This window comes from Diabrotica virgifera, chromosome 4 (assembly GCF_917563875.1).
Source record: "Diabrotica virgifera virgifera chromosome 4, PGI_DIABVI_V3a".
Taxonomy (NCBI): Eukaryota; Metazoa; Arthropoda; class Insecta; order Coleoptera; family Chrysomelidae; genus Diabrotica; species Diabrotica virgifera.
Genome location: NC_065446.1, coordinates 250,204,135 through 250,230,485, shown reverse-complemented (window position 1 = coordinate 250,230,485; position 26,351 = coordinate 250,204,135). Strand labels below are relative to the sequence as shown.

Sequence of the window (26,351 nt, the reverse complement as noted above, 5' to 3'; positions counted from 1 at the left end):
AGATGGTAGTGGGAGGCCACTGCGGGTACCGTCGTTGTATTATTCGTGGTATAAGTAGCTGGATGGTCGCCAGGCAGGTATCTACCAAAGGTACCATCCTACCAAACTTCCTGCAGTGCGGCATCGGCCTTGCCGATCAAGCGCCTCAGCTCACTAAGCCATCTGAACAACCGCTATCTATTTTCCCTTGGATAATTAGCTGAAATCAAAATACTCTATATTTACTGTGCCTCATAACGAGACCAAAGTACTTTTCTTTATGGTTATTCCGACCTCTCTCTCCGTACCTATCCGGCGTGGTACCTCCTCATTGGTCACGTGCTCCGTCCAGGATATACGTAATATCCCAGATAGCAATATAAACTTGTTTCAAGCTTGCAACAAGTTTGATACATCAAACATGAAAGCTTGCTGCAGGTTTGCCATGGCAATTTTGCAAGCTTGCAGCAAGTTTAAATCAAACTTGCTAGTTGGTGTGTGACAAACTTGCATGAAGTTTGTTTTTTCAAACTTGATACAAACTTGATATAATAAACTTGCTGAAGGTTTGTTTTTGTTTTGTTGCATGAAGTTTGTTTTTTCAAACTTGATACAAACTTACTTAAGGTTTGTTTTGACATACTAGCCACAATTTGAATAAAACAATGTGAATAAAAAATACAATACCATTTTATATAACTATTTATTCAGTAATCACTCAACTAAAATACAATCTATTGTCTAAAATTATTTATTGGAACTTACATTAAACCCGCTAGCTTCAGATTCCGATGCTCAGTTTTGTCTTTGTCTCAGCTCTGAAACAAATAAAAGAAATTGTTATAAAGTCTTGCTGTGTGAACAGAATTAATATTTGCTATTAAAAGAGACAAAAACATGTTAAAGTAACAATTTTACAATAAAACCTAAAAGTTGTTTATAAATAATAATTATAATATGTTTATTTTGGATAGTATGTATGTAAATACAGTTTAGAAGCTACGAACGAAAGACATAAAAAAACTTACCTAATCACCACAAGCAGGTGGGTCTATGAAAAACTGAAGAAAACAAGCTTCAGCTTAGTAATTAAAGTAATAGTCTCGGAGAATTGTACGGTAAATGTTGTAAAAAAATCAAAGAAAAATATCATTATAGGATAGGATATACCTAACCACAAATTATCACCGCTTCTTGGCAGGATGGCAGGGTTACTTTTCCCGTGTTGCCAGCTGTCGAGTAAGCTTTTTCCCTCAACGTACCTTAAAAATTCCCACTTTTATGATAAAATTCCCTCCTATGCTCCTATTTAAAAAATCTGTGAAAATATGTTGAATTATTTTTAAATATTTTGATTTTTATAAATATTTTACAATTTGGACTGTAGCAAAGATTCCCTTATAAGTTAACTTTTTCCCTTTTATGTTGAAAATTCTCGTAGAAAGGGAAATTTACCACAGGTGGCAACACTCTCGTTTTCGTGGGCATGACATCAGTCAGGGTAACGAACGAAACCGAACCGAACCGACCGTAACGTGTAATAGATGGCACGTGTGACATGGCTTTGCAACTGTACGCTTGCAGCAAAGTTGCTACAAACTTGAATCATCATCTTTGTCATAACAATATTGCAGCAAACTTGACACAAACTTGCCTCGTCATATTTGACGCAGCAATTTAAAATCAAAGAAGAATCAAACTTGCCACAAGTTTACATGCTATCTGGGATACGTTGGTAAGCCCACGTTTCGAAGGCCTCTACTTTCTTCATTATTGTTGCTGTCATTGTCCACACATCCATTCCATATTACAAAACCAGAAATACATAACATTTGAAAAGTCGGATTTTGAGAGGTAGGATCAGATTAAAATTTGTTTCATGCTAGTGAACGACGTTCTTGCTTTTTCTATTCTAATACGTATTTCCTTTGCTTGATCCCAACTTAAATTAAATGTTGTTCCTAAATAACTGTACGTCTCCACGTGTTCAATTACTTGATTATCTAATATCAGTCAGATAAAAACTATGTATTATCTAATTATGATTGAAAAATACATCGTATACGTAAAAATGATTATTTCTTGGCTATGAGATTATCTTACTACTCTCTTACTACTTACTACAAAATTCCATATAATTATCACGGAAACAAGTGAAATTTTAAACATTGTTTACATTTTTGTTCCCTTATTTGGTTCATCTAGAGTCTAGAGGCCAACATTCGTACTAAACTTTAAAAAATCGCTTTCACTTTGTTTTCTTCGGTTCTACATCTAGTTTATTATTATTACATCGATGCTTGTATCAGTAATTAGACCAGTATTTTTTTTTTCAAATAAATGCGTGATTTTTAGTTATTTTTTGTTTTAGGATATTTTTAAGAATCCTTTAAAAAGTTCTGCATTGGAAAAATTAAAGAAGAAGGGACTATGGGGAGTTAGAAGTGTGAGTATTTTTGGTGCATTGATTTTACATTTCGTTTAATAAACTTTTTTTTTCAGCTGAAACATGTAGAATCGACTGATTAATGCTAAGTTTAATAAAGAAGTTACTTATGTTAATTATTTTTTTAACAATTTGTTATTTTGTATTTTTATAATAAAGTTAATAATATATTTTGTGAATCGTTTATTTTAAATGCCTAACCTAATGTGCATCATTATTTCCACTCAACCATTCGCTTCCATTGATGGACATAGCTTTTCCCCGATCTTTTCAAATTTTATTTATTGTGGATTGTTTGTAATTGGTTTCACGTTCTTTTTAGAATGCTTTTAGTTCATTTGTTGGTTGTTCTTGTCTGTTTCTTTGGTTCTATGATATATTGGACTCCATTTCCGATTTATTTCGTTTTTTTTAAGCTCTAACTAAGCTTACAGAAGGTGCATCGAAGCTAAGTTGCAGAATGGTGTCGGAATTACAGAGGCAATGGAATGGAAACGCGTTATTTATACCCCGTTTAGGCTTGTGCCTCTTCAGGGTGAAGGAACCTCCTTTTCAGGAGTATAGGGACGATAAGAGTAAGCTTGTTGCGACTGTTAGGTGAAGAGTGGAGGAGCAAAATTGCCAGTGGAGCAGGAGTTCAGGAGGTGGTTTTAGCACAGAAGCTATAGAGTTGAAGGAGGGAAGTTGCCGTAGCCCAGTAAAACGTCCAGTCAGTTAAGGAGGGTCCAAATCTGTCACCATAGAGGAACGGTTGTTGGATCGTGCAGAGCGTGTGGGGATGCAGCTTGGTTATCTGCGATATATTAGGGGAGTTTGTTCTAAAATTCCGTAGTACTCATCAGGTAGTTCGTTTCTAGCCAATTGTAGAAGATTTGCCGGAGGGAATGGAACTTTGTCTTTGGGGATCCCGGTAAGTATGTGACCTTGCCGATTGCAAGGGGTGGTTAGAACATATTTTGATATGTGGTTATTTCCATTAATCCTACGCGAAACGTATTTGTTGCTGAGAGAACGTATTCTCTCGTGAATGGGGGGCATTTTTGCGAGTCGGTGTACCAATACCGACGGATATCTTCAGTGCTTCCTGAGGCACTTTCTGAGTATTCTGCGTTCGCAACCGAGGATGTTGTTGTTGTGTGGTCGGTTTAGTGAGGCATAGAGAACTGCTCTGTAGTCGATAATAGGCCTTATGTACGTTTTGTAGGTGTGTAGGAGAGTCTTGCTTGATGTGCCTCCAAACTTTCCAGGTAGCGCTCCAAGGAGTTTAGCTCTATTTCTTACCTTGTTTAAGGTGTGTTGGATGTCAATGTTCCAGTTGAGTGTCCTGCTAAAATGGACCCCCAAGTAGACCACCGACGAACAAAATTCAAGAGCCTCTCCTTGAAGGGTTATTCTAGCCCTTTCGTTCTTGGAACTTTTAGGGTGTCTGAAGGCTATCATTTGGGTTTTAGTTGGGTTGATGGTGACTCTCCATTTGTTACACCATGTAACAGCCTTGTTTAGTTGTGTTTGGGCCCTATCGAAGACATAGAGGTGCCTCAGCATACCATATGCAGTACCCGTAGTAAGCAAAGCAGTATCGTCGGCGTAAAGTAGGATTGACTCAGTTAGAGTAATGGGATGGGGGATTAATGGGAGTGATACTCTCGGGGAGTTTTTTTGAGGCATCTTCTGTTCATACCAGCTGGGCCAGGAGATGTGTTTTTACCAATGTTACACATCTGCCTGACGGGTTCCTTCTCCACAGGAGCCACCATCGGATGAGGGTAGGCTGCCATGTGTTGGGGGGGGGGGGGGTTAGTAGTATTTCTTTCACTCTCATTTCGATATTGCCTCTGTGTTGCTCGTTAAAATTTGGGTTATCAGGTGAGATGAAGGCTGCTTGGAGGGAGCTTTTGAAAGCCTCAGCTTTATCTAGTGGATTGTTAAGAATGACGTTATTGACTACGAGATGTGAATGAGGTTTTGATTTTTGTTTAGTTAGGATTTTGAACTTGTTCCAGAATTTACTTCCTTCTCTGTAGTCCAGCCGGAAGGTAACATGCATCCACTGAGCTTGTTTCAGCCTGTTGACCTCCAACCTGATGGACGTCGAGAGTCGGTTGTACTCTGTCTTGATGAGGGGGTCTCGAAATCTTTTATACTCTCTGATAAGTCGTCGCTTTGTTTTGATGTAAGCGATTATTCTGGGAGGTAGAGCTGGAGTATATAGATTGTATCGAGTTACTGGAATTGCTAAGGATGAGGCTTCCTGTAGAATGCTATCAGTTTGAGAGATTCCTGTGTCAACTTCATTGGTGGTTGACATATTACCTAACTGAGGAATGTTATGATTGATGTAGTCTTGGAATAGTTCCCAATTACCTTTACGATAATCTTCCCTATATATAACAGGTCTTATTTGTGGGGGATCTGTGAAGTTAGTTTTCACTAACAATGGAAGGTGGTCAGAGGTTATTGAATCAGCTATGAAGCATTCATCATCGAACATACCCAGCACATTATCTGTACAGAGGATATGGTCGGTAATGGACATTCCAGCCGGTCCAAAAAACGTGATTTCAGAGTTGGTGATTCTGGATATTGGCAGATCAAGAAGTAGATTTGTGAGCATTCTGCCTGCTGGATTTGTTGAAGTATCACCGAATTGGGTATGCCTGCTATTGAGATCGCCCATCAACACTGCTGAGTTGAGTGTGGAAAAATACTCTAACAGCAGGTCGGAAAGGGGTAGATTAGGATGTTTATAGTAGGAGATTATCGTAATTTTGATGTTATTTTGTACATAGATGTCAACTGCCAGGAAATCCAGGTCAGGGAATTGGATATGGGGGAGGGGGGAAGGATATGAGGCGAGGTAGGTATACTGTTGTGTATAAGTAAGCCATTTCCACGGCTGATCTGGCTTTTAGGAAGGTGGTAAGAAGAGTAGCCTGTAAAATTAGGCGTAGTTTTTGACAGGGTATCGGTGAGGGAAAGGATTTGTATATTGTTGTCAAAGAGAAGTTGTTTGATTAACGCTCTCTTTCTACCAATACCCTGACAGTTGACTGTACCCAATACACAGTTGAATGTGACTTTTAAGGATTAGTGGACGGGAACAAAAGTTATTTCTAATCTGTTGTTCCTTGGATGTGGTACCATGCGGTGACCAAAGAAGTTGTACATAGATCGGATGCGTACTTGCCAATAGTGCCCCTTCTGTCAGGAAGGACGTTTAGCGAAAGCACGGTGATAATTTCCATCACCAGCTTAGCATCTTCTGTAAGGTTTACTGGAGGAACCTTCCTCTCAGCAACAATTGGTTTTAATTCTTTATATCAGGAAGCTGGTTCCTGCCTTTTGGGGCAACTCGGGTGCCAGGCAGGGTGTTTGCCCTTGCAATTTGGACAGGTCGGGTTTGATTGGGTTTTGCACTCGGTAGACTTGTGCTCGCCACTGCCGCAATAAGGGCAAGTCACTTGTCTACAGAGGCAATGCAGAATCTGTCCCACTTGCTCTAAAATGGATGAGTCAGTATATAATGTCTCGAGGATACGGTAGTTAGAATAAGAAAAGAGCTCAGTGTAAAAAAATATATCAGAGTCGCATTTCCTTACATCCAACACAAACCACTCATGTGTACTATGAGCGCTGTAATAACATCACAAGAAACGCCAAAGAAGCAAATTGGGAAAAATTCGCTCGGATCTCAAAAACATTACTAAAATTCACCCAACAGCAGAAAACTATGACTAAAGCAACGTCGTGAAAACTGTTTCTAGAAGAAACATTCCGCAGAGACGTAGGACTCATTATGTCTAAGAACTAACTCCAGACTGTTCCATTTCTCAACCGGTATAAAACTATATGATGAAGAACCTTTTAGTGATGCTACTCACCGAGCTGGAGAAATATTACTTGATACGATTTCAAACGAACGAAGATTTAAATGGTGCAATTTCATGGAAAATATGAGCATGCCACAGAATAGTAGCCCTGTTGGCAATTATTGAAGAATACTAGCCAAGATCCTAGTGAAAGAACAAACAATTTCTGAAATGCCGTAGTAAATCAAGTGACCAAACAGCAAAAGAGGCGTAGTTTCAAGAGAAATGTCTGGAAATTGAAGACCTGCAAACGAATCACGATGTATCCAACATATACAAGAAGATAAAAGAAGCAGCTGGCATACGAAATAAAAATTCATACAACCTTGCAGATGAAGAAAATATGTAGCTTTATCATAAACGTTATCGATAAGCTAAAAAGATGGGAATATTACATTTAAGATCTACCTATTTAGCGATGAACGACAAGTAAAAGAAATGCAAAATTGTATTAGAGGTCCCGCAATAACAATGAAAGAATTAGAAAATGCAATAAAAATAGGAAAAAACAGAAAAGCTACAGGACAAGATAAAATAAAAACAGCAATACTTAAAATACTTGGAAATGAAGGGAACAAATCACTTCTTATGGTTAAAAAAAAATGAATTTCTAAAAGTGCTCCAACTATAGGAAAATTAATCTTATGACGCTTTAAAAATCTTAGAATATTTTTTTTCGAATTAATGCTAGAATTGATGGAGACATTAGGGATATACATTTTTTTTTGTAATAATCTTGTAGAAAACATATGCTTTATTTATGCTTTATTTGCTTTTTTTTCTACATATGCTTTATAGACTCTCAGAAAGCATTATTTGATAAAGTTCGTGAAAAACTTATGGACATTTTTGGACGAGTAGGAATAGATGACAAAGACAAAGAGTTATACAAAATTTCTACTATTATCAGCAAGCAAATAATAATAATAATAATAATGTTTATTAATTTCACAGTACAAGAATTAAATACATACATTTTAACTTTATATTCTACGTTTTACATTATTACATTCTACATTTTAACTTTACATGTTAATCCTGGAAAATAAAGAAACATTTGCTCACTACCCGTTAAAACCTATTGGTCGAACACGGGGATAGTGTGTGACAATGTTTAGTTATTGAATATAGTATGTGTATACTAAATGCCAAGGTACAAACATTCTATTATCTTACATGTAATTATTTATTTTCTTTTATTTTTTTATATTATAAATAAAGGAACTGGGTAAATTTAACAAACCACTGTATTGCAAACATTATTTTTTTTATCATTTTTTTTTTATTTTTTTTTAAATTTCATTCACTTGTTAAGTCAATCAAATAACTTATGTACAATATTACGATCAAGGTTCAATACATACTTTTTGAATATAGATTTTACCATACTTAATGAATTAAGAGTATTAAAATATATCTTGTATATGTTCGGCAAGTGATTAAATACTTTTGGAGCAAGATACATGGCAGATCTCTGTCCTATTGATTTTTTAATATTTCCCAATTGTACGTGTTGGTTGGTTTTAGTGCGAGTCTCATAGTGATGAGGTAATGTATGAAGGATATGTTTATGGTTGTATGTGTATAATACCAGGGAATACATATAAAGTTGCCTCGTATCCATTACGTTAGTATCACAGAATAATAAATGAGACGGGTATGTCATTTTTTTGTTAATTATTATTTTCAATATTTTTTTTTTGTAAGATGTCGACTTTCTTTAAATAAGTTTTTTGTACACCGCCCCACCCAAGTATTCCATATCTAATTCTAGATTCAACTAGTGCATAATATAATATTTTTAAATATTTTACATCTATTTTAGATTTGAGAAATTTGAACTTTGGAACCAAGGCTCTCAAACACTTTGTTATTTGATCTATGTGGGCATCCCATCTTAAATGAGAGTCGATTTTTACTCCAAGATATTTTATATTGTTACTTGATTTTATAATTATATTTCCTTTCGTGTTTTTAATTGTTATAGCACTATAAGGAGGTAGTGATACTTTGTAACTGCAAAACGGAACAAAAAAGGTTTTTTCATAATTAATTGTTAAACCTTTATAATTAAACCATTTTATTAGTTTGTGCATATCTACTTTAATTTTATCCCTTAAATGTTCCCAACTGTCTGCGCTATATAAAATTGCAGTGTCATCGGCAAAACTGATTATCTTTCCCTCAGTATTAAGGTTATATAAATCGTTGACGTGGATATTGAATAATAGTGGCCCTAATACTGTACCTTGAGGCACCCCGCATCTTACGTGAAGTTTTTTACTATTGATATTATTTATCCTAACAATTTGTTTTCTATTGTCCAAGTAAGATTTCAGTAGATTATAAGCAGTGCCGCGTATTCCACTATTTTCTAGTGCCTCTAGTAGTTTTGGATGGCTTACAGTATCGAAAGCTTTTGCGAGATCTAGAAACACACAAGCAGTAGGTTGGCTATTGTCAATTCGATTATATATTTCATTGGTGAGTTCTATAATTGCGTCGTTTGTTGAAAAACCTTCACGGAATCCAAACTGAGAAGACGATAATATGTTGTGTTTGTCAAGAAAAGATGTTAATCTGTTTTTAAGACATTTTTCAAAGATTTTTGTTAAAGTAGTAATTAATGAAATTGGTCTGTAATTTGACAAACTTAGTTTATCTCCTTTCTTGTGTATAGGAATTACTACCGTTTCTTTAAATTTGTCTGGGCATTCACCAGTTTTAAATATTAAATTTATTAGAACCATCAACGGTTTGGTGATTTGTTTATCTATAGTTCTTATTGTTTCTGTTCTAATGTTGTCAATACCGGGTGATTTGTTCGTTTTAAGTGTTTTAATAATTCCCTCAATTTCGCTTTCCGAGACCGGTCTTAAATACATAGAATGCATCACGTTATTATATTTAGGGAGATAAGATGTCGGTGGTATTATTTTTTTAGCATAAGATTCTCCAATTTCTGTAAAATAACGAGCAAAAGAATTAGAGATAGCTCCACCATCTGTTACAGTAGTTCCTTCTTGTGTAATTATTAAATGTCAGCCTAGATACTTGTAAATGAATTGAAATTATCCATGGGGTTAGAAAGTGGTGCATCTTGTCACCATTGCTTTTTAATATGGACTTTGAGCAAATTTTCAAAAAAGCACTTACCAGAATCGACGTCGGTATCACGATCAACGGAATTAATATTTGAGATATGGGAAGGACTACGTTGCTTGCGAGTTCTGCGGAAGAACTACAATTATTATTACTTAAAAGTGTTATTGGAGAATAGAAAGAATAGGGCTTAAAACTTAATTTAATTTAAGACTAAATATATGGTACTCAGCATAACACCGGCAGATGACTATACCTATAATTATAGTATATGGTACTGAAATCAGTGACGGTTTAAGGCATCATGGGGCCCTAGGCGGCCATAAGAAGTAGGCCCCTTTATAGCGACCATTTAGTTAAAACAAATTTACAGATATTTATGTTGTTTTGGGAAGTAGTTACTACAAAAATAGATTACGACAATATAAAGGAGATCATTTTTCATTTTTTACTTCTATTACTTTTGCTAAAGATTTAAGTAAAATCACTGAATTTGATAAATTTATAGTTGTATCTTCTAATGTTTATTAGCAGCACTAAAACGTTCTAAAACTTTAGACCACATAATGGTTAAAAGAGCTATTTGATACTTATTCATTTTCCTAAATAAAATTTGTACTGCTGTAGCAGCATCAAATCTAGCTGACCATCTAGTATACTAGTTAACCGACATTTCGCAACAACTTGTCCTTCCATTTTCTCACGGTTTTTGCTCCGAATCGAAGAACCGCTTGGTTTGACATAAAATTTGGCATACACATATGTAGGTAACATGTCAAAGAAGAAAAGTTATTTTTTGCCGTGGGGGTGAGTTTCACCCCTTGTCGGGGGTGAAAAATATACGTTCAAAATAAGTCCGGAAATGGATAAACTGATCCATTCTAAGTATATTTTGTTCTATATAGTTCTTTCACTAAGTTGATACTTTTCGAGTTGTTTGCGAGTGAATATGTTCATTTTTAACCCAAAAGAAACATGTTTTTAGACGGTTTTTCGCAAATAACTCAAAAATGACGTATTTTATCGAAAAAATATTCTTAGGAAAAATATAGCACATAGTGCTGGAGCTTATAAAAAGTAGATTCTTATTCGTCAAATTGCAAATCGAATATTTCAACGTGAAATAACCAAAAAATGAAGCACTTTTCGACGAAAAATCATCAAAATTTTTTTAAAGTGTTAAAAAAGCTTTATTTTTGCTTTTTTTTTCAGTATCAAAATTAAGCAAGTTAAGCTCCAAATAATGTTGGTCTCTTTTTTTGCCAAAAAAATCTTGAAAATCACCCCCTAGTTTGCATATCACATGAAAATAATTATTACCGCTTATAATTTACTTTACTTATTTACCAAAAGATTCGAATTTAAAGTAAAACAATTTTTTTAGAAATTTTGAAAAAAAAAGGTCTTTTTTTCAAAATGACTTAAAAATTATTAGTGGTACCAAAAATCTTAGAGTAAAAAAATATAAGTTTTCCTTTTTTGAATATTTTAGATTTGTGTTTGTTGTAAGATAAAAATTGGTTAAAATATGGCTGTTAAAATTTGCATACACTCGTGATTAGTAACTTGTTCAAGTCTTTTCTACTGCAGCCCTTTCATAAATAAGCACTTTATACCGATATAACTTACAGAGCATATAAACAATACAAAATTAAAGTAACTTGTGAAGCGGTAACGATTAATTTCATTTGAGATGCTAATTAGAGGGCGATTTTCACCAGTTTTTTTACCCAAAAAAAGGGATCAACTTTATTTTGAGCGTATATTGCTTACTTTTGATGCTAGAAACTTTTTTAAAAACAAAAATAAAGCTTTTCTTAAACACAAATGAGTTTTTCCTGAAAAGTGCTTAATTTTTTTATTATTTCAAGTTGAAATATTCGATTTGGAATTTGAAGACTAAGAACCTACTTTTCATTAGCTACACCTCTGCTTCTACTGGGTCTACAGACTTCACACATACACCATATTTTCACCTTTTATAAACTATATTTTTGCTAAGAATATTTTTTTCTAAAAGCGTAGTTTTTTTGAAAAATGAACATATTCACTCGAAAGTATCTCGAAAAGTATTGACTTGGTGAAAAAACTATAGAACAAAAGTTGCTTAAAATTAATCAGTTTATCCACTTCCGTACGTATTTTGACCGTATATTTTTTCAAGCCCGATAAGGGGTGGACTCAACCTAAGAGCAAAAGCACACATCGGCACAATTTCACTTTTTTTTCTTTGACGTGTTAGCTATGTGTATGCCTAATTACATGTCAATCCAAGCTCTTCTTTAAAATCCAAAGATTCATAAAATCCGGAGGTTTTGCAATATTTTACGATTAAGAATGAATAGTTCTTGAACCATTCCAAAATAATTAAGAGCTCCTAAGCAAAATTTGCTTGCAAAATTGATTACCAAATTGAGGGAATGATGTATAAAATGTCGTTGGAGATAACTGCTTAATGTTGGCTTGAAGTCGGTTGTATTTTCCTGGATTATTTGACAGAAGACAAATAAAAAACTGAGTTTGATTGGGAATCATAAATTAACTATTCTCTTTTTCCTTTGTCTCCGTTATCCCTATTTGATTTATTTAACATTTTATATTTTTCCTATATAACTACTTAAATAATTCAATGTCAATGCATTTGAGCGGGACGTGGGCCCCATTAAATGCCCGGGCCCTATAATGGTTAATCCGGCGCTGACTGAAATAGAAAAAACTGAAAACATTACTTCATCATCATCATGAAACCTCTTCCGTCCACTGCTGGACATAGGTCTGTTCCATTTTCGCCATTCTCCACGGTTCTGTGCGGTTTGTTATCATATCTTGGACAGTCTATCCAGCGTATTCGTCTATCCAGAATTCTGAAAATATCATGGACAGAACACGTAACAAACAAAGAGGTTCTCAGAAAGATGAATAAAGAAATGGAAGTTTTAAATACAATCAAAACCAGAAAATTGGAATATTTTGCACAAATTACACGTGGAGAGAGATACAACTTGCTCCAACTCATTATGCAAGGAAAGATTCACGGAAAAAGAAGCATAGGGAGACGCAGAATATCGTGACTGCGCAACCTGAGAGAATAGCTGTCAAAGTCCGAATAGCTGTGATGATTGCTGACCCCCGTCGCGGAGATGGCACTTGAAGAAGAAGATCCAGCGTGTTGGTGGTCGTCCTCTGCTGCGTTTTTCTTCTCTTACTCTTGGGCGCCAGTCAATTAGTCTTCTGGTCCATCTTGAGTCTTTTAGTCTCGCTAGGTGGCCTGCCCAATTCAATTTCAGCTTGGCTATACGCTCGACGACATCAGTGATACCTGTTCTTTTCCTTAGGTCTTGGTTCCTTATTTTGAGCCACTCAAATTTCATTTGATGCGCCTTTGAGCCACTCACATTTTTAGTGCTGTTGTTTTTGTGAGCGTGAGAGTTTCTGTGCTCCGTATGTCATAATAGGAAGAACGCATTGGTCAAATGTCTTCCGTTTCATAGCTATCGGGATGTTGCTCTTAAATATGTCTAACTGCCGGTTTCACAAAGTAAAGTTAAGAGATAACCAGAGGTTACCCCAATATATTATAATGGGGAACCTCTGGTTATCTCTTAACCACAAGTTAACTTTACTTTGTGAAACCGGCCGTTAGTGAACCATATGCCGCCCAAGCAAGTGTTATTCGTCGTTGAGATTCACATGTCTGATTATTATCGTTGTTTATTCTGATTTCATGGTCGAGATATACAGTAGGAAAAATGAAAGAATACCCATGAACGAACATATAAAACACGCTGTATTTTCCTGTCACCGTATCACACAAAAAATTAGCCAGCGCAAGTACATATAATAATTATTATTACATGTATTTGCGCTGGGCAATTTTCTTGTGACACGGTGACAGGAAAATACAGCGTGTTTTATATGTTCGTTCATGGGTATTCTTTCATTTTTTCGACTGTATGTACTTTTCTACCAATTCGATCACTTGATTTTGGATGGTTAGGTGTTCGCTGGGAACTAAATTTGTCATAAATTTGGTCTTACTGAGGTTCATTTTTAGACGTATTGTTGAAGATACGTTTTCTAATTCTTGTATCATTTTTTGTGCTTCACCATGATGTTCGGTACGATATCGTCGCAAAACGCAGATGATTGAGAATTTTTAAACAAAATTTCAAAACATTACTTATTATCATTTAAATAGCAACATTCGTTAAAATTGTAATTTATTATTATTTTAAAAGCCGTATATTAAATTTCAATAAAATGTACATTCATATTTGTTTATCTGTACATCGTTTCCTTCCTGGGTATTATAAAAACGACCGCAGAAGTAAAAAAATCCAGTAGTGGTGTCAAGACTTTCAAGATGAGTAGACTAGTGATACTTCTTATTGTCACTGTATTTGTCGAATATAGTTTAGGAGGTATGTAAAAAATTATTAAAATAACATCTAATATAGTTATAGATGCGCTGTAATTTTTTTTTCATTTTTCTGTTTCTAAAGAAGAAACAGTTTTCTTGCAATTATCATTTACATATATTTTTATTATTTAATTATCATCATCATCCAGCCTATACTTGTCCACTGCTGAACGTAGGCCTTCCGTAGTTCATCCCACAAATCCCTGTCATGAGCCGCTTGCATCCAATTTTGGCATATCCGCTTCAGGTCATCTGCCCATCTTGTTGGTGGTCGTCCTCTACTTCGAAGTATTTAATTATACCAAATTATATTTATTTTTAATACCATAAAAGTTCTCAGCAGTCCTAAAAATACTCTAAAAATAGCAGTCAATAAAAATGTCATAAAATTTTGGCCGTTTAGAAGGCACAATTATGGAATCAATTAGTTTTTTCGAGAATAGGTGACTTTGAGGATCCCGAAATAGGTTGATTTTTATTTTCAAATTATGATTTTTTGGCATATACAGTATGTCCCTGTAAGTTGTATCCATATGGAAAACTTTTTTATTATTAATTTTACGAAAAAAAGTTATTCTTTATAAAAAGCTCTGCATGATCCAAAACCTAAGATTTAACCATCAAATGTCAAATTTTTTGAATATTATACGAGGTATGTCAAAAAGTTTGAATTTCACTCAAGAGTAAAGTAGCTTTATTTTTCACAATATTGAAAATTGCTATTATGAAAAGTTGTTTGAAATTAAAAACTGTATTCTAGTATGCAATTACATCCTTGTAATTGAAAAATTTTTTTTTTGAAAAATTATGGATAACTAACATTATTTTCAGTTATTTTAATTAAGATAACTCTTTTATTATTAATTTTACGAAAAAAAGTGATTCTTAATAAAAAATTCTACATGGTCTAAAATCTAAAATACAACCACCTTTTGTCAAATTTGATCAATTTTATACGAGGTATGTCAAAAATATTAATTTCGCTCAAGAGTAAAATACGTTTATTTTTCACAATATCGAAAATTGTTATTATGAAAAGTTATTTAGAATTAAAAACTATGTTTCAGTATGTAATTACATCCTTCTAATTGAAATATTCTGAATTATAAAGGTACTTTACTTTTGATCTAAATTTATCTTTTTTGACATACCTCGTATAAAATTGATCAAATTTGATATAAGATTTATGTATTTTAAAGTTTAGAACATTCAGAACTTTTTATTAAGAATCACTTTTTTTCGTAAATTTAATAATAAATGAGTTATCAGAATTGAAATAACTGAAAAAATAATGATAGTTATCCATAATTTCTCAAATTTTTTTTTTCAATTAGAAGGATGTAATTGCATATTAGAATATCAATTTCCAATATTACGAAAAATAAAGCTATTTTACTCTTGAGTGAAATTCAAACTTTTTGACATACCTCGTATAATATTCAAAAAATTTGATATTTGATAGTTAAATCTTAGGTTTTGGACCATGCAGAGCTTTTTATAAAGAATAACTTTTTTTCGTAAAATTAATAATAAAAAGTTTTCCATATGGATACAACTTACAGGGACATACTGTATATCATATTAGTGACGTTATCCATCTGGCAACGGCGGATCCAGCAACCTGCAAGGAGGGGGCAATGAAATAAAAATTTTCTCGTCACTCGCGGACCCAGGATTCTTTTTCGGTATGGGCTGTTACTTTATTTTTCTTCATGTACCATGTCCTTTCAGAACGTTGGTTACTATCATAGCTATCTTAATTTTATTCACTGCCACCCTAAATCAACCACGAAATGCTTTTTCGTCCTGGACTGCGTTTGCCTTCTATTTTCACTTGCATAATATATTTTGTAGCAACCTATATTTGAAACTTCTCATTATATGTCCAAAATACTTCACCTTTCTCTTCTTGGTGCCTTCTATAATCTCAGTAGTCTTGCTGAGACGTTCTAGTATTGTGGAGTTTCGAATCTTCTTCAGCCAAGATACTTTTAAAATTCTTCTATAGAACCACATTTTGACAGCCTCAAATCGATTAAGGTAAGTAGACCGATTTTATTTACAGTCCAAGACTCGACACCATACAGTAAGACCGAGAACACATACTTTGGAGAAGGAATTCTGTTTTATGTTTCATTCCGTTATTCAGTTGTCAACAGGACACAAAACTCACTATTTATTTTCAATAGTAATTACCTCTTTCTTAAAAAAGGCGACACCAGGCGAAGTCTCAAGGAGGGGGCAATTGACCCCATTGACCCCCCCTTGGATCCGCGCCTGCCATCTGGGCGTGATGATGTAATCAATGACTTTTTGAATTAGGGGTCGTGTGCTAGCTCATTTGAAGTATTTCTTCGTGGTCGTTCTGAATGCTGGTCGTTCAACAATAAATGATAATGTATACCTAAATGATATACTTATTCTTTGGGGTAGTTATTGTTATTAGTGTTTTTCTAATTGGCTTGCAAATGATTCGACAATATTAATGTCATATGATAATATATGCTTGTGTCTATACAAGAACGGAACTTTTTTTATAACTTTTGCATGTAGATATTTTAGTTACTTTCTACCATACAGCGCTTATAGGCATTGATCTATTAACAGTAGATAGAAATTCTTGCAGGATTTTTTCTACTTGCTTTTGTAATATAATTAGTTTGGTTCCGGAATTATTCAACGATGTTTGCTAGGGTTTTAGGCCTGGATCCCGCGTACCAAAAAAAAGTTCTGAAAATTTGTTAATAGCTTAACAGTGTCTAGTCGGACAAACTTTGATGTATGAGAACACTGGAACGCGGGAAGTTTTAATTGTGGAGTAGGTTACATTTTTCGAACGCCAGACTATGAAAACGTCCCATGTATTTTGTCGGACAAAACTTCCAATTGATTTGTTACCCTCTCATTAAACTCTCATGCAAAAATCAGACTGCTATTTATCACCAACATGATTCTTGTCATTTGACAAGTTCTACGTGTCGGACTTATTAAAATGCCCAACATATGCGTCGGACAAACATTTTTCATATATTATATAAAGTTTGCTATTGAATAAACTTAAAAACAACCTACTAGTTTTCACAATCATAAACTTGTCAGGATGACAAGTTCCACAATTAAAATCACGTTTCACAATTAAAACTTCCCCTGTTCCAGTGTTCCCATATATCAAAGTTTGTCCGACTAGACACCGTTAATCTATTAACAAATTTTCAGCTTGCTATTAATCAACTTTTTTTGGTACGCGGGATCCACGCCTATTTTGTGTCGCTTCATTTTATTGAATGAGTAAATCATCTATATTTATAGTTATTTGCTGTGGTTTCTCTTAAGGTTTGGCAATTTTGTTGAATATATGCTTTAGATAGTGGACAAAAAAATGCTTGAGTAGAAACCGGGGAACACCCAAGGAAAGTTTTTAAAACGGTGCATTTTTGGCTTTAAATTATTAAGAATTTAAAAAGTCAACCGATCTCACTGCAGGAAAGATAGAGGTTTTGGTTATTGAGGTCTGAAAAATCGTGTCAGATATCACGTCAGATCAAAGCTCCCAAGAAGGTACATTTTTATCGTTATACTATTATTTATATGTGCATTTTATTATGTTATTTTAATAAATTTCAGAATATAATTGATTCCTCATTACCGAAAATTTATTTTGTTAGGTACAGACGATAGTGCTTGTCCACCACTAGTTAAATTTAGAAAAGGATGCAATATTTGTATCTGCAGTCCAAACGGTTATGATTATACCTGTACACAGAACAAATGCCATCCAACGGTAAGTACCTTAAATTAGATAAGATTTTTATAGTTCTAAAACTGTTAAGGCACGTATCCACTATGTTGCCGCTCCGCGGTCCCTGCAGCTGCTCTAATCGATACGGCATGCGTTCCTGTACATATAAACCGCCACCGATATTGGAGGACCGAGGTGGAGCGCGCACTGTTGCACTGTCCGGGAGCGCCAACATATCCACTATGTGGAAAAGTTGCAGGATCACGGAGGGCCAACATGGTAGATACGTGCCTTTACAAGTTTTTATGTATGACGACTCTGACCCAGAAATGTAAAATCTGATTTCAACTTCTTAACTCTGGTTCCGAAACTATTCTCTTGCGACATTTCTAAGCTATCTTCGTTCTTTCATGGAAATTAACCGCAATTTTCATTGAAAATACATTTATTTTAAGAAAGAGAGTAGGCGCAGAATTTGGAGCAAATGTTTTTTAAATGTATTTATTTTTTTCGAATTCTGAGAAACCTATTAAGTATTTTTGAAAAATTTAAACGCAGAATGAAAGATTACATTATTACTGAAGGCTGAAAGTCCCTGAAAACTTTTATTTATTTTATTTTAGTAAGTAACAGGGGTGAAAATAAGAGAAAATTTAGTGTGATCTTTAATTTGAAATATCTCATTCAAAAGAAACTTTTTGTTTATTCTAAGGGACTTTTGGTCCTCGGTAATAATGTAATCTTTCATTTTACATTTAAAGTCCTCAAAAATATACAGGGTGTCCAGAAACTCTACCGACAAATGAAGACAGGAGATTCCTCAGATGATTTTAAGAAAATTTAACCAAATTCACTTCGTCCGAAATGGCTTCCTAAGGGAGCTAGAGCTCTTTGAAGATGGCGTCTTGTAATTAGTTTTTCTTAAATATCTCCAGACGCTTCTAGGTAGAAATACGAAAATTGGTACACATATTTATCTTCCTAAGATAAATCGATTCCATCCATTGTAAATTTCTAGTACCAGTCATAGGCGTCCATTTTGGTTAGGGCAACGGTTATTTTATCGCATAACTTTTTTGTCTTTAATTTTTAAGCATTTTTGATTATAGATTATTAAATTGTGAGGTATTGTAGTACTAAAAGGTACTTTTGCTTTAAGTCGGTAGGACACACCGTTTTCTAGAAAAATCGATTTGAAAATTTTTCGTTTCCTAAATTTGAAAATTTTTTTTTTCCAAAAATAACGGTGTATTTTACCATATTTAAGCAAGAGTAACTTTTAGTACTAGAATACCTCATAATTTAATAATCTGGTGCCAAAAATTCTTAAAAATTAAGGACAAAAAAGTTATGCTATAAAATAACCGTTGACCTACCCAAAACGGACGCATATGACCAGTACTAAAAATTCGCAATTAATGAAATCGATTCATCTCTGGAATATAAATAAACGTACCAGTTTTTGTTTTTCCAAATAGAAGTTTTTGAAATATTTTTTTGATATTCAAAAAACGAAAAATTCTCAAATCGGTTTTTCTAGAAAACGGTATATTATCGACATAAAGTAAGAGTACCTTTTAGTACTACAATACCTTACATTTTAATAATCCAGACTCAAAAATGCTTAAAAATCAAAAACAAGAAAGTTATGCGATAATATATCTGTTGTCCTACCCAAAACGGACGCCTATGACCGGTACTAGAAATTTGCAATAGATGAAATCAATTTATCTCTGTAAGATAAATACGTGTACCAATTTTAGTTTTTCTAAATAAAAGCGTTTTGGAGATATTTAAGAAAAACCAATTACCAGACTCCATCTTCAAATAGCTCTAACTTCTTTAGAAAGCATTTTCGGAGTAGAGGAATTGAGTTAAATTGTCTTAAAATTATCTGAGGAATCTCCTGTCTTCGTTTGTCGGTAAAGTTTCTGCAGGATTCGAAAAAAATTAACACCATGTCCGTGGTGATTGAACTTGATCGAACCTAATTGATTCTTTCTCCTTCCTTGGTCGATTTGTTCCTGTAGTTGCTGATGATGGCTCGTGTTGTGCCGAAACGCGTTAACTTATTTTAACCTTTAATTGTTTTTAATAAAATTTGTGGTTCATGTCAGAAGAGCACTTCATTACCTCTAGACCAAATTGGTGAAAAATTGATACCGTAAAACCGGGCTAGTTGATAAAACTGTTTTGAAACTTCGTTCTGCCACCAAATAAGTTAAAGGTATTTTTGAAAGTAAAAATTATTGTGATGGTCGAAATGGTCTATAGATAATTTTTCCTTATTAAAAAAGTGTTTTGGCTTCTCCATTTTTGCAAAAAAATATTAATTGTTAATTTTCAAGTAGCCCCTCGATGGGGTTACTTGAAAGTAAGCCTTTAAAAACGTAGTATTTCAAATAGCCCCTACGTAGGGATTACTTGAAATAGAAAAATGAATTAAAAATCTATTGTATTTGAGTTTAATTAAAATCGATAAAAAAAAAAAACGGTTTTTAGCAATCGACGTAATTGACGACAGCTTCGGGAATCACATCTTCCAATACTCTTGACAAATTGTCAAAATATGCATTAATCGTTTTATGGTTGACTTTAGCTTGACTTTGTTTAATCGACTGTGACATTCTCTTTGACAGCTGTTCTTTGTGCCGATTTAGGAACTTCTCCCTTCAATCTGCACCAGGTCGATTATTTTTAAAAGCTTTTCTATATAAATTTACATATGGTATATTGTATTCTTCGCTTAGTTGCATTAAACTTCCTTTTTCATACCTTTGCACGGTCTTGTTCAAGTCCTCTTGACTATAATTCCGATAGGATCTGCTTCCGACTTTTCTTTTATAAATTCTTACTATTTTCAAATAGCCCCTAAAATGACATTAAATTATAAAGTCGCCGCCACTGGTGTCAAAATTTAAATTATGTCTAAAGAAAGGTTAGATTCGGGATTAGGGATTAATGCAAGTTAGGCAAACGAAATCTTAACAAGTTACCGATAGAAATAGCAATTCTGCAAATGGAAGTATTCAGGTCACAAACTCACAAAAAATGCTTATTTTTGTGATATTTCTCTTTTCGTATACACAACACCGGTAAACACAGAGTAAGCATAAACAACAATGATAAGTCGTGAGCAGGCATGCCTTTTCAAGTGGCACTGGATACGATTAAATCGGGCGAATCGTTCAGTGACAGCACTTACTTAAAAAGGTGATTGCGCTTATTTTCAAGTTACCCCGCTATTTTCAAGTAGCCCCGTTTTACGGTACTTCTTTTCCTAATATAAAAATATTAATTTACAATTATAAATACCTTTTCTGCTACCTCGTAACTTATATACCAAATGACATAAATATGTATATATATGTATTCGTTAATTCGGTAATAATAAAAAATAATTTTCCTTATAGAAACGGAACGACAACTTGGAACGACTATTATCAGATGAGGATTATTATAAGGATGATATGAGCAATGACATTGAGTAAGTAAATTTATAGATTTTTTTCTATAATATACATATATATGACCAAGATCATCATCATCATCATCTTCATCATCATCAATCAGCCTTGATTTGTCCATTGCTGAACATAGACCTCCTCCAGATATTTCCATCTTATTTTGTTCTGATCACAATTCTTTTGAGGTCGTCGGTCGATCGCTTTGGGGGTCTTGTCTGGCTTCGCTTGTCTGCCCGTGCACTCAATCAATTTTCTTGTCCATCTGTCGACTTTCATTCTTGCAACATCTCCCGCCCATCTCCATTTCTACCTTGTAATACGTTCGATTATATATTCCACTTTGGTTTGTGTACCAACTACTTCGCTTCTTACTCTATTTCTTAAGGTTATTCCACGCATTAAACTCTCCATTTTTCGTTGCATCCTTCTCAATTTTCCGCTGATGTTTTTTTGAGAGTTAAGGTTTCTGCTCCGTTTGTGAGCACTGGTAGGACTCTCTGGTTAAAAGCTTTCCTTTTTAAATGGATTGGGATATTTTTTTTAAACACTTCTCTCATTTTTCCGAATAAAGCCCAACCTAAACTTATTCTTCTGAGTAGCTCGCATATATTCGAAATATATACGAAATTGCGACAACAAACTCTAAACTTCCATTACATGACTGAGAAGATTCTGTTGGTAATATGCACGCCAACGGTGAATATAAAATTATTAATTGTATGTAAAAAAATGCGCAATAACTACCTCTTAAAACCCACCAAATTTAATTTGCATATCTCAACCGGTTTTAGAACAATAAATAAATCGTCAGCTTGTAAGAAAAATTTTAACACCCCGTATCTCGGAAACGAAGCATTTGCGGACATAAGTTTATACAGCAAACTGTCATTTCTTTTTCATGCAGAATTACCCCTTAAAGTTTGTCGCACATCCTGTATTGATGGAAAACATGGCTAGTTGTTAAAGTACCTAACTTTTTTATTATACAAGATAAGCGATTAAATAAAAAAATATAATGTTAATAGTCCAGAAAGCCACTGCGCATCCGCTAGGAAAAATATTCCGATTCAGATTTTTTGCACAATCTTCAAAGAAAACGACACCTTTTAACAAATTTGCATGTTGCCAGACCAAAAGTGGGACAAAAATTTTTAAACGTTTTTTTTTTGTTTTTTTCCTAAAATTATTTTTTTGCATGGAACAAAGTTTTTTAGGTTTTTTGGATCATTCCAAACAGGAAAGGTCTTTTCTAGTGACTTTTCTCTAAAGTTGATAGTTTTTGACATATAAGCGATTAAAAATTGAAAAATTGCGAAATCGGCCATTTTTAACCCTCAAAAACTATATGAAAAACTGAAAATTTGAATGTTGCCAAGGTAGGAAGATATTCTTTAAACATCGATTGATGAAATCCCGAAGAGTTTTTTGCGATACAATATTCAAAACTCCTTTGTTTTTTAATTGCTAATCAAGCGTGCGCGACACTATTTTCCACCGTTGCATGTGTATACAGTATGGTGCAAATGAAAGGAATAAATTCTTTATTTCGTAAACCGGTTACTTTAAGGAAAAATCCCAAAACAGGTCGGTTTTTATTTTTAAGTTATGATATTGTGGCATATATAGGTAGTATACTAGTGACGTCATCCGTCTGGGCGTGATAACGTAAGCGATGATTTTTTTAAACGAGAATAGGGGTTGTGTGCTAGCTCAGTTGAAAGGTTCTTTAATTCTCTATTCAGTAATATAAACATTTACATAATTATTTATACAGGGTGTAAAAAAAATGTTTATTAAATTAAATTATTTGACAAAAAAAGAAGAATGTATGTAATTTGTTTAATTCAAAATACATTTTACTTCTTTCACAAATCAGAACACAAAGTTTATTTCACAAATAAACATTGCTTTTCGCTTAAATTAAATGTTCAAACTTTCATGAGGCAGGTGGCTGGCGGGAGCTGTCTTGAACATTGAATTTAATCGAAAAGCAATGTTTATTTGTGAAATAAACATTTTTTAGTTTTCGGGTAACAGTAAAATGTATTTTGAATTAAATAAATTACATACATTCTTCTTTTTTTTAAATAATTTAAATAAAAACTTTTTTTGGACACCCTGTATAAATAATTATATGTTTATATGTTTATATTATATAATTAAATGTTTATATTACTGAATAGAGAATTGAAGAACCTTTCAAATGCACACGACCCCTATTCTCATTTAAAAAACTTATCGATTACGTGATCACGCCCAGATGGATGACGTGACTAGTATACCATATATGCCACAATATCATAACTTAAAAATAAAAATCGACCTGTTTTGGGATTTTGTCTTAAAGTCGCCGGTTTACGAAAAAACGAATTTATTCCTTTCATTTGCACCATACTGTATACGTATACACATGCAACGGTGGAAAATAGTGTCGCGCACGCTTGATAAGCAATTAAACAACAAAGGAGTTTTGAATATTGTATTGCAAAAAGCTCTTCGGGATTTCATGAATCGATGTTTAAAGAATATCTACCTACCTTGGCAACATTCAAATTTTCAGTTTTTCACATAGTTTTTGAGGGTTAAAAATGGCCGATTTCGCAATTTTTCAATTTTTAATCGCTTATATGTCAAAAACTATCAACTTCAGAGAAAAGCACTAAAGACCTTTTCTGTTTGGAATGATCCAAAAAACCTAAAAAAACTTTGTTCCATGCAAAAAAAAATAATTTTAGGAAAAAAACAAAAAAAAAAGTTTAAAAAATTTTTGACCCACTTTTGGACCTGGCAACATGCAAATTTGTTAAAAGGGGTCCTTTTTGAGTAAGATTGTGCAAAAAATCCGAATCGGAATATTTTTCCTAGCGGATGCGCAGTGGCTTTCTGGACTATAAGAAAATCTGAGGATTTTAATTTCAGTATTTTATATAATATGCTAGAATATTTCACAGGGTGTGGTGAACTTTGAGAAAAAACACAGTTTGATTGGTACACCCGGTATACAATGACAATTTACCTTTCTAGCAACAATATTACTACACCGATATTTTTAAAGAATAAGGCTATAACATATTAAAAAATCACTTGAATCGGACAACAGGTTTAGTAAATACGAGACATCAAAAATGACCCATTTTTAATGTGTTGCGTTAATTTTTTGGAGTAGTGTATTTCGATTCCTGAAAAATTAAAAAGTTTTCAAGGAATTTTTTTGGTTGTATCTATTAATTAATTTTGTAATTTCTTTGTTACAGTTCAGAATCTACAACAGAATCTGAAAGTGGTACAGAAAATGAAATCACCGATGGTAAGGACGTTCGTTCCAGACATAACAACGAATTTGAAAGTAACGATATGAGTGATGATGATGATGATAAGGATGATGATCCAGATTTTGATCCAGACAGTTTTTACGATGATGATGATGATGATGAAGATGATAGTGAGGATGATGACCTTTATGCTGGCAAGAAAAGACCTGCTTCTCGGAGAAAATATAAAAAGTTTAGTTTGTTTGTTTTCCTTTGATTGTTGCCTTTTTTGTGGTTATTTATTCCTTTTCTAGAGTCGTATTAGTTTTCCTTGTCATTTTGGTATCATTGCTTTTCTTCTACCAGTTATTTTGTCAATTTTACTGTTTTTCTTTTAATTGTTGTTTTTATTCATCCCATATCCATTCCTTCCCGTTCTCAATCAACAAGCCTATTTTTGTCTGTTTTCCTTTATTTTTGTTATAAAGATGCGTTTATAACAAAATAAAGTGGGTACAAAAAGTAATGTAACTTGCTAATACTTTGATTCTTGAAAGATTAAAACATTTTCAATGAAATTTTTTTGGTTATTTTAAATAATTTTGTTACTTCTTTGTTACAGTTCAAAATCTACATCTGACTCATCTGAAATGGATGAAGATGAAAGTGATGAAGAATATGAAATGCCCGATGAAAAGGAAGTCCCTTCCAGAGATAACAACGAACTTGACAGCGACGACATGAGTGATGATGATGATGATGATGAGGATGGTGATCCAGATTTTGATCCAGACAGTTTTTACGACAACTTTGATAGTGAGGATGATGACAACTATGTTGGAAAGGGAAGGCCTGTTACTCGGAGAAGATATAAAAAGTTCCCTTAATTTTTTTTGTAAACAATATGACATTGAGAACTAAGTATTTAAAAAAATATTATTTGTATTAATTATATTATTTATATATTTATAATATACTTATAAAAATAAAGAACATTATTAATATTTCATTGTGCAGTTTGATTGTATACAGACAATTTTGATTGTATATAGACAAGGGCGGATCTGCGAGGAAAACAAAACCGGAGCAAATCTGTATGTGAACCAAATGAGAATTGAACGAGTCTCACAATACAACGACTTGCTTGACTATGAGCTCTGTGTTCAAGAGCCATGATCTCACTCTAGAAACAAAAATAATTCTCCTTAAATGTTACGTGTATTCAGTGCTTCTATACGGAGTAGAAACGTTATTAAAACTGAGATTAAAGGCTACACCATGATTGTACAGAGGGATCCTGAAGATACCATGGATAGACAAAGTCACAAAGAAGTGCTACGGAGGATGAACACAACTTCAGATTTGGTGCTGCAGTACTTGGGACATATAATGAGAAATCAAGGTAGATACGAGCTACTCCAACGCATTTTGCAAGGTAAAATTGAAGGAAAAAGGGCCTCAGGACAAAGAAGAATATCCTCGCTTGCTAATCAGAAAAAATGGTACAGAAAGACCTCAACACAACCATTCCGCATAGCAACAAAGTCATCATAGCCAGACAGGCACCCTAAGAAGAAGGATCTGCGAAAAAACGTCTACATACATTTGGATGTGAGAGGTGGTTGCACTCTGATTTTTCCAGAAAAAATTGTATGATAACGTCAGTAATAATAACTGACTTATCCTCCCTCTCAAATAGGCCAGGAATATTAATAATAAAATAAAAATATTTAAACATTACTAAAAACATTGTTTTTGAAGTTATACTTCTTTACCGGCGATAGAGGGTAAATTTTTATATGGGAAAACCTAGCGACCGGGCGCATGCGCATTATAACTTTGTTCTGATTGGATGTTCAAATGACATGTCAAAAATTATTCAATATGGTGGCTGTGGCACAGCTGTAGTTAGATTATTTATGGTTGTTGCGTTTTAAAATTTGTGTGAAAAGAAACAACAAACAAAAGTTAGTTAATAGTTATACTGCCTTTTTAAATAGTTTTCATATACCTATATTTTTGGACTATTTTGGACAAGGAAAACTCATTCTAATTTGGTAAGTACCTAGTTTTTATTA

The 26,351-nt window shown here is 33.7% G+C and overlaps 2 protein-coding genes and 1 long non-coding RNA gene across 3 annotated transcripts in view; 2 read left to right on the top strand and 1 right to left on the bottom strand.

The window, feature by feature from the left end:
- LOC114326885 (kinetochore-associated protein 1) overlaps window positions 1-2,598 on the top strand; it is a 120,184-nt gene extending 117,586 nt beyond the window's left edge. Inside the window, exons 30-31 of the mRNA XM_050648845.1 lie at window positions 2,351-2,425; window positions 2,482-2,598. Of these exons, the coding sequence (XP_050504802.1) occupies window positions 2,351-2,425; window positions 2,482-2,508 (102 nt within the window). The 3' untranslated portion in view covers window positions 2,509-2,598. The remainder of the gene's footprint in view (window positions 1-2,350; window positions 2,426-2,481) is intronic.
- Window positions 664-1,182, bottom strand: LOC126883372 (uncharacterized). Its single transcript, XR_007697630.1, has 2 exons — window positions 1,008-1,182; window positions 664-797 (listed from the first exon to the last, which is right to left on the bottom strand). It is a non-coding gene; the product is annotated as an uncharacterized LOC126883372 (long non-coding RNA).
- An 11,062-nt stretch (window positions 2,599-13,660) lies between the features above and the next one.
- On the top strand, window positions 13,661-25,282 carry LOC114326878 (protein PFC0760c). The gene is made up of 5 exons (XM_028275333.2): window positions 13,661-13,817; window positions 17,482-17,597; window positions 20,969-21,042; window positions 24,277-24,525; window positions 24,896-25,282. The coding sequence occupies exons 1-5, from the start codon at window positions 13,760-13,762 to the stop codon at window positions 25,158-25,160; spliced, it is 762 nt and encodes a 253-aa protein (XP_028131134.2). The 5' UTR covers window positions 13,661-13,759; the 3' UTR covers window positions 25,161-25,282.
- The last annotated feature ends 1,069 nt before the right edge of the window (window positions 25,283-26,351 follow it).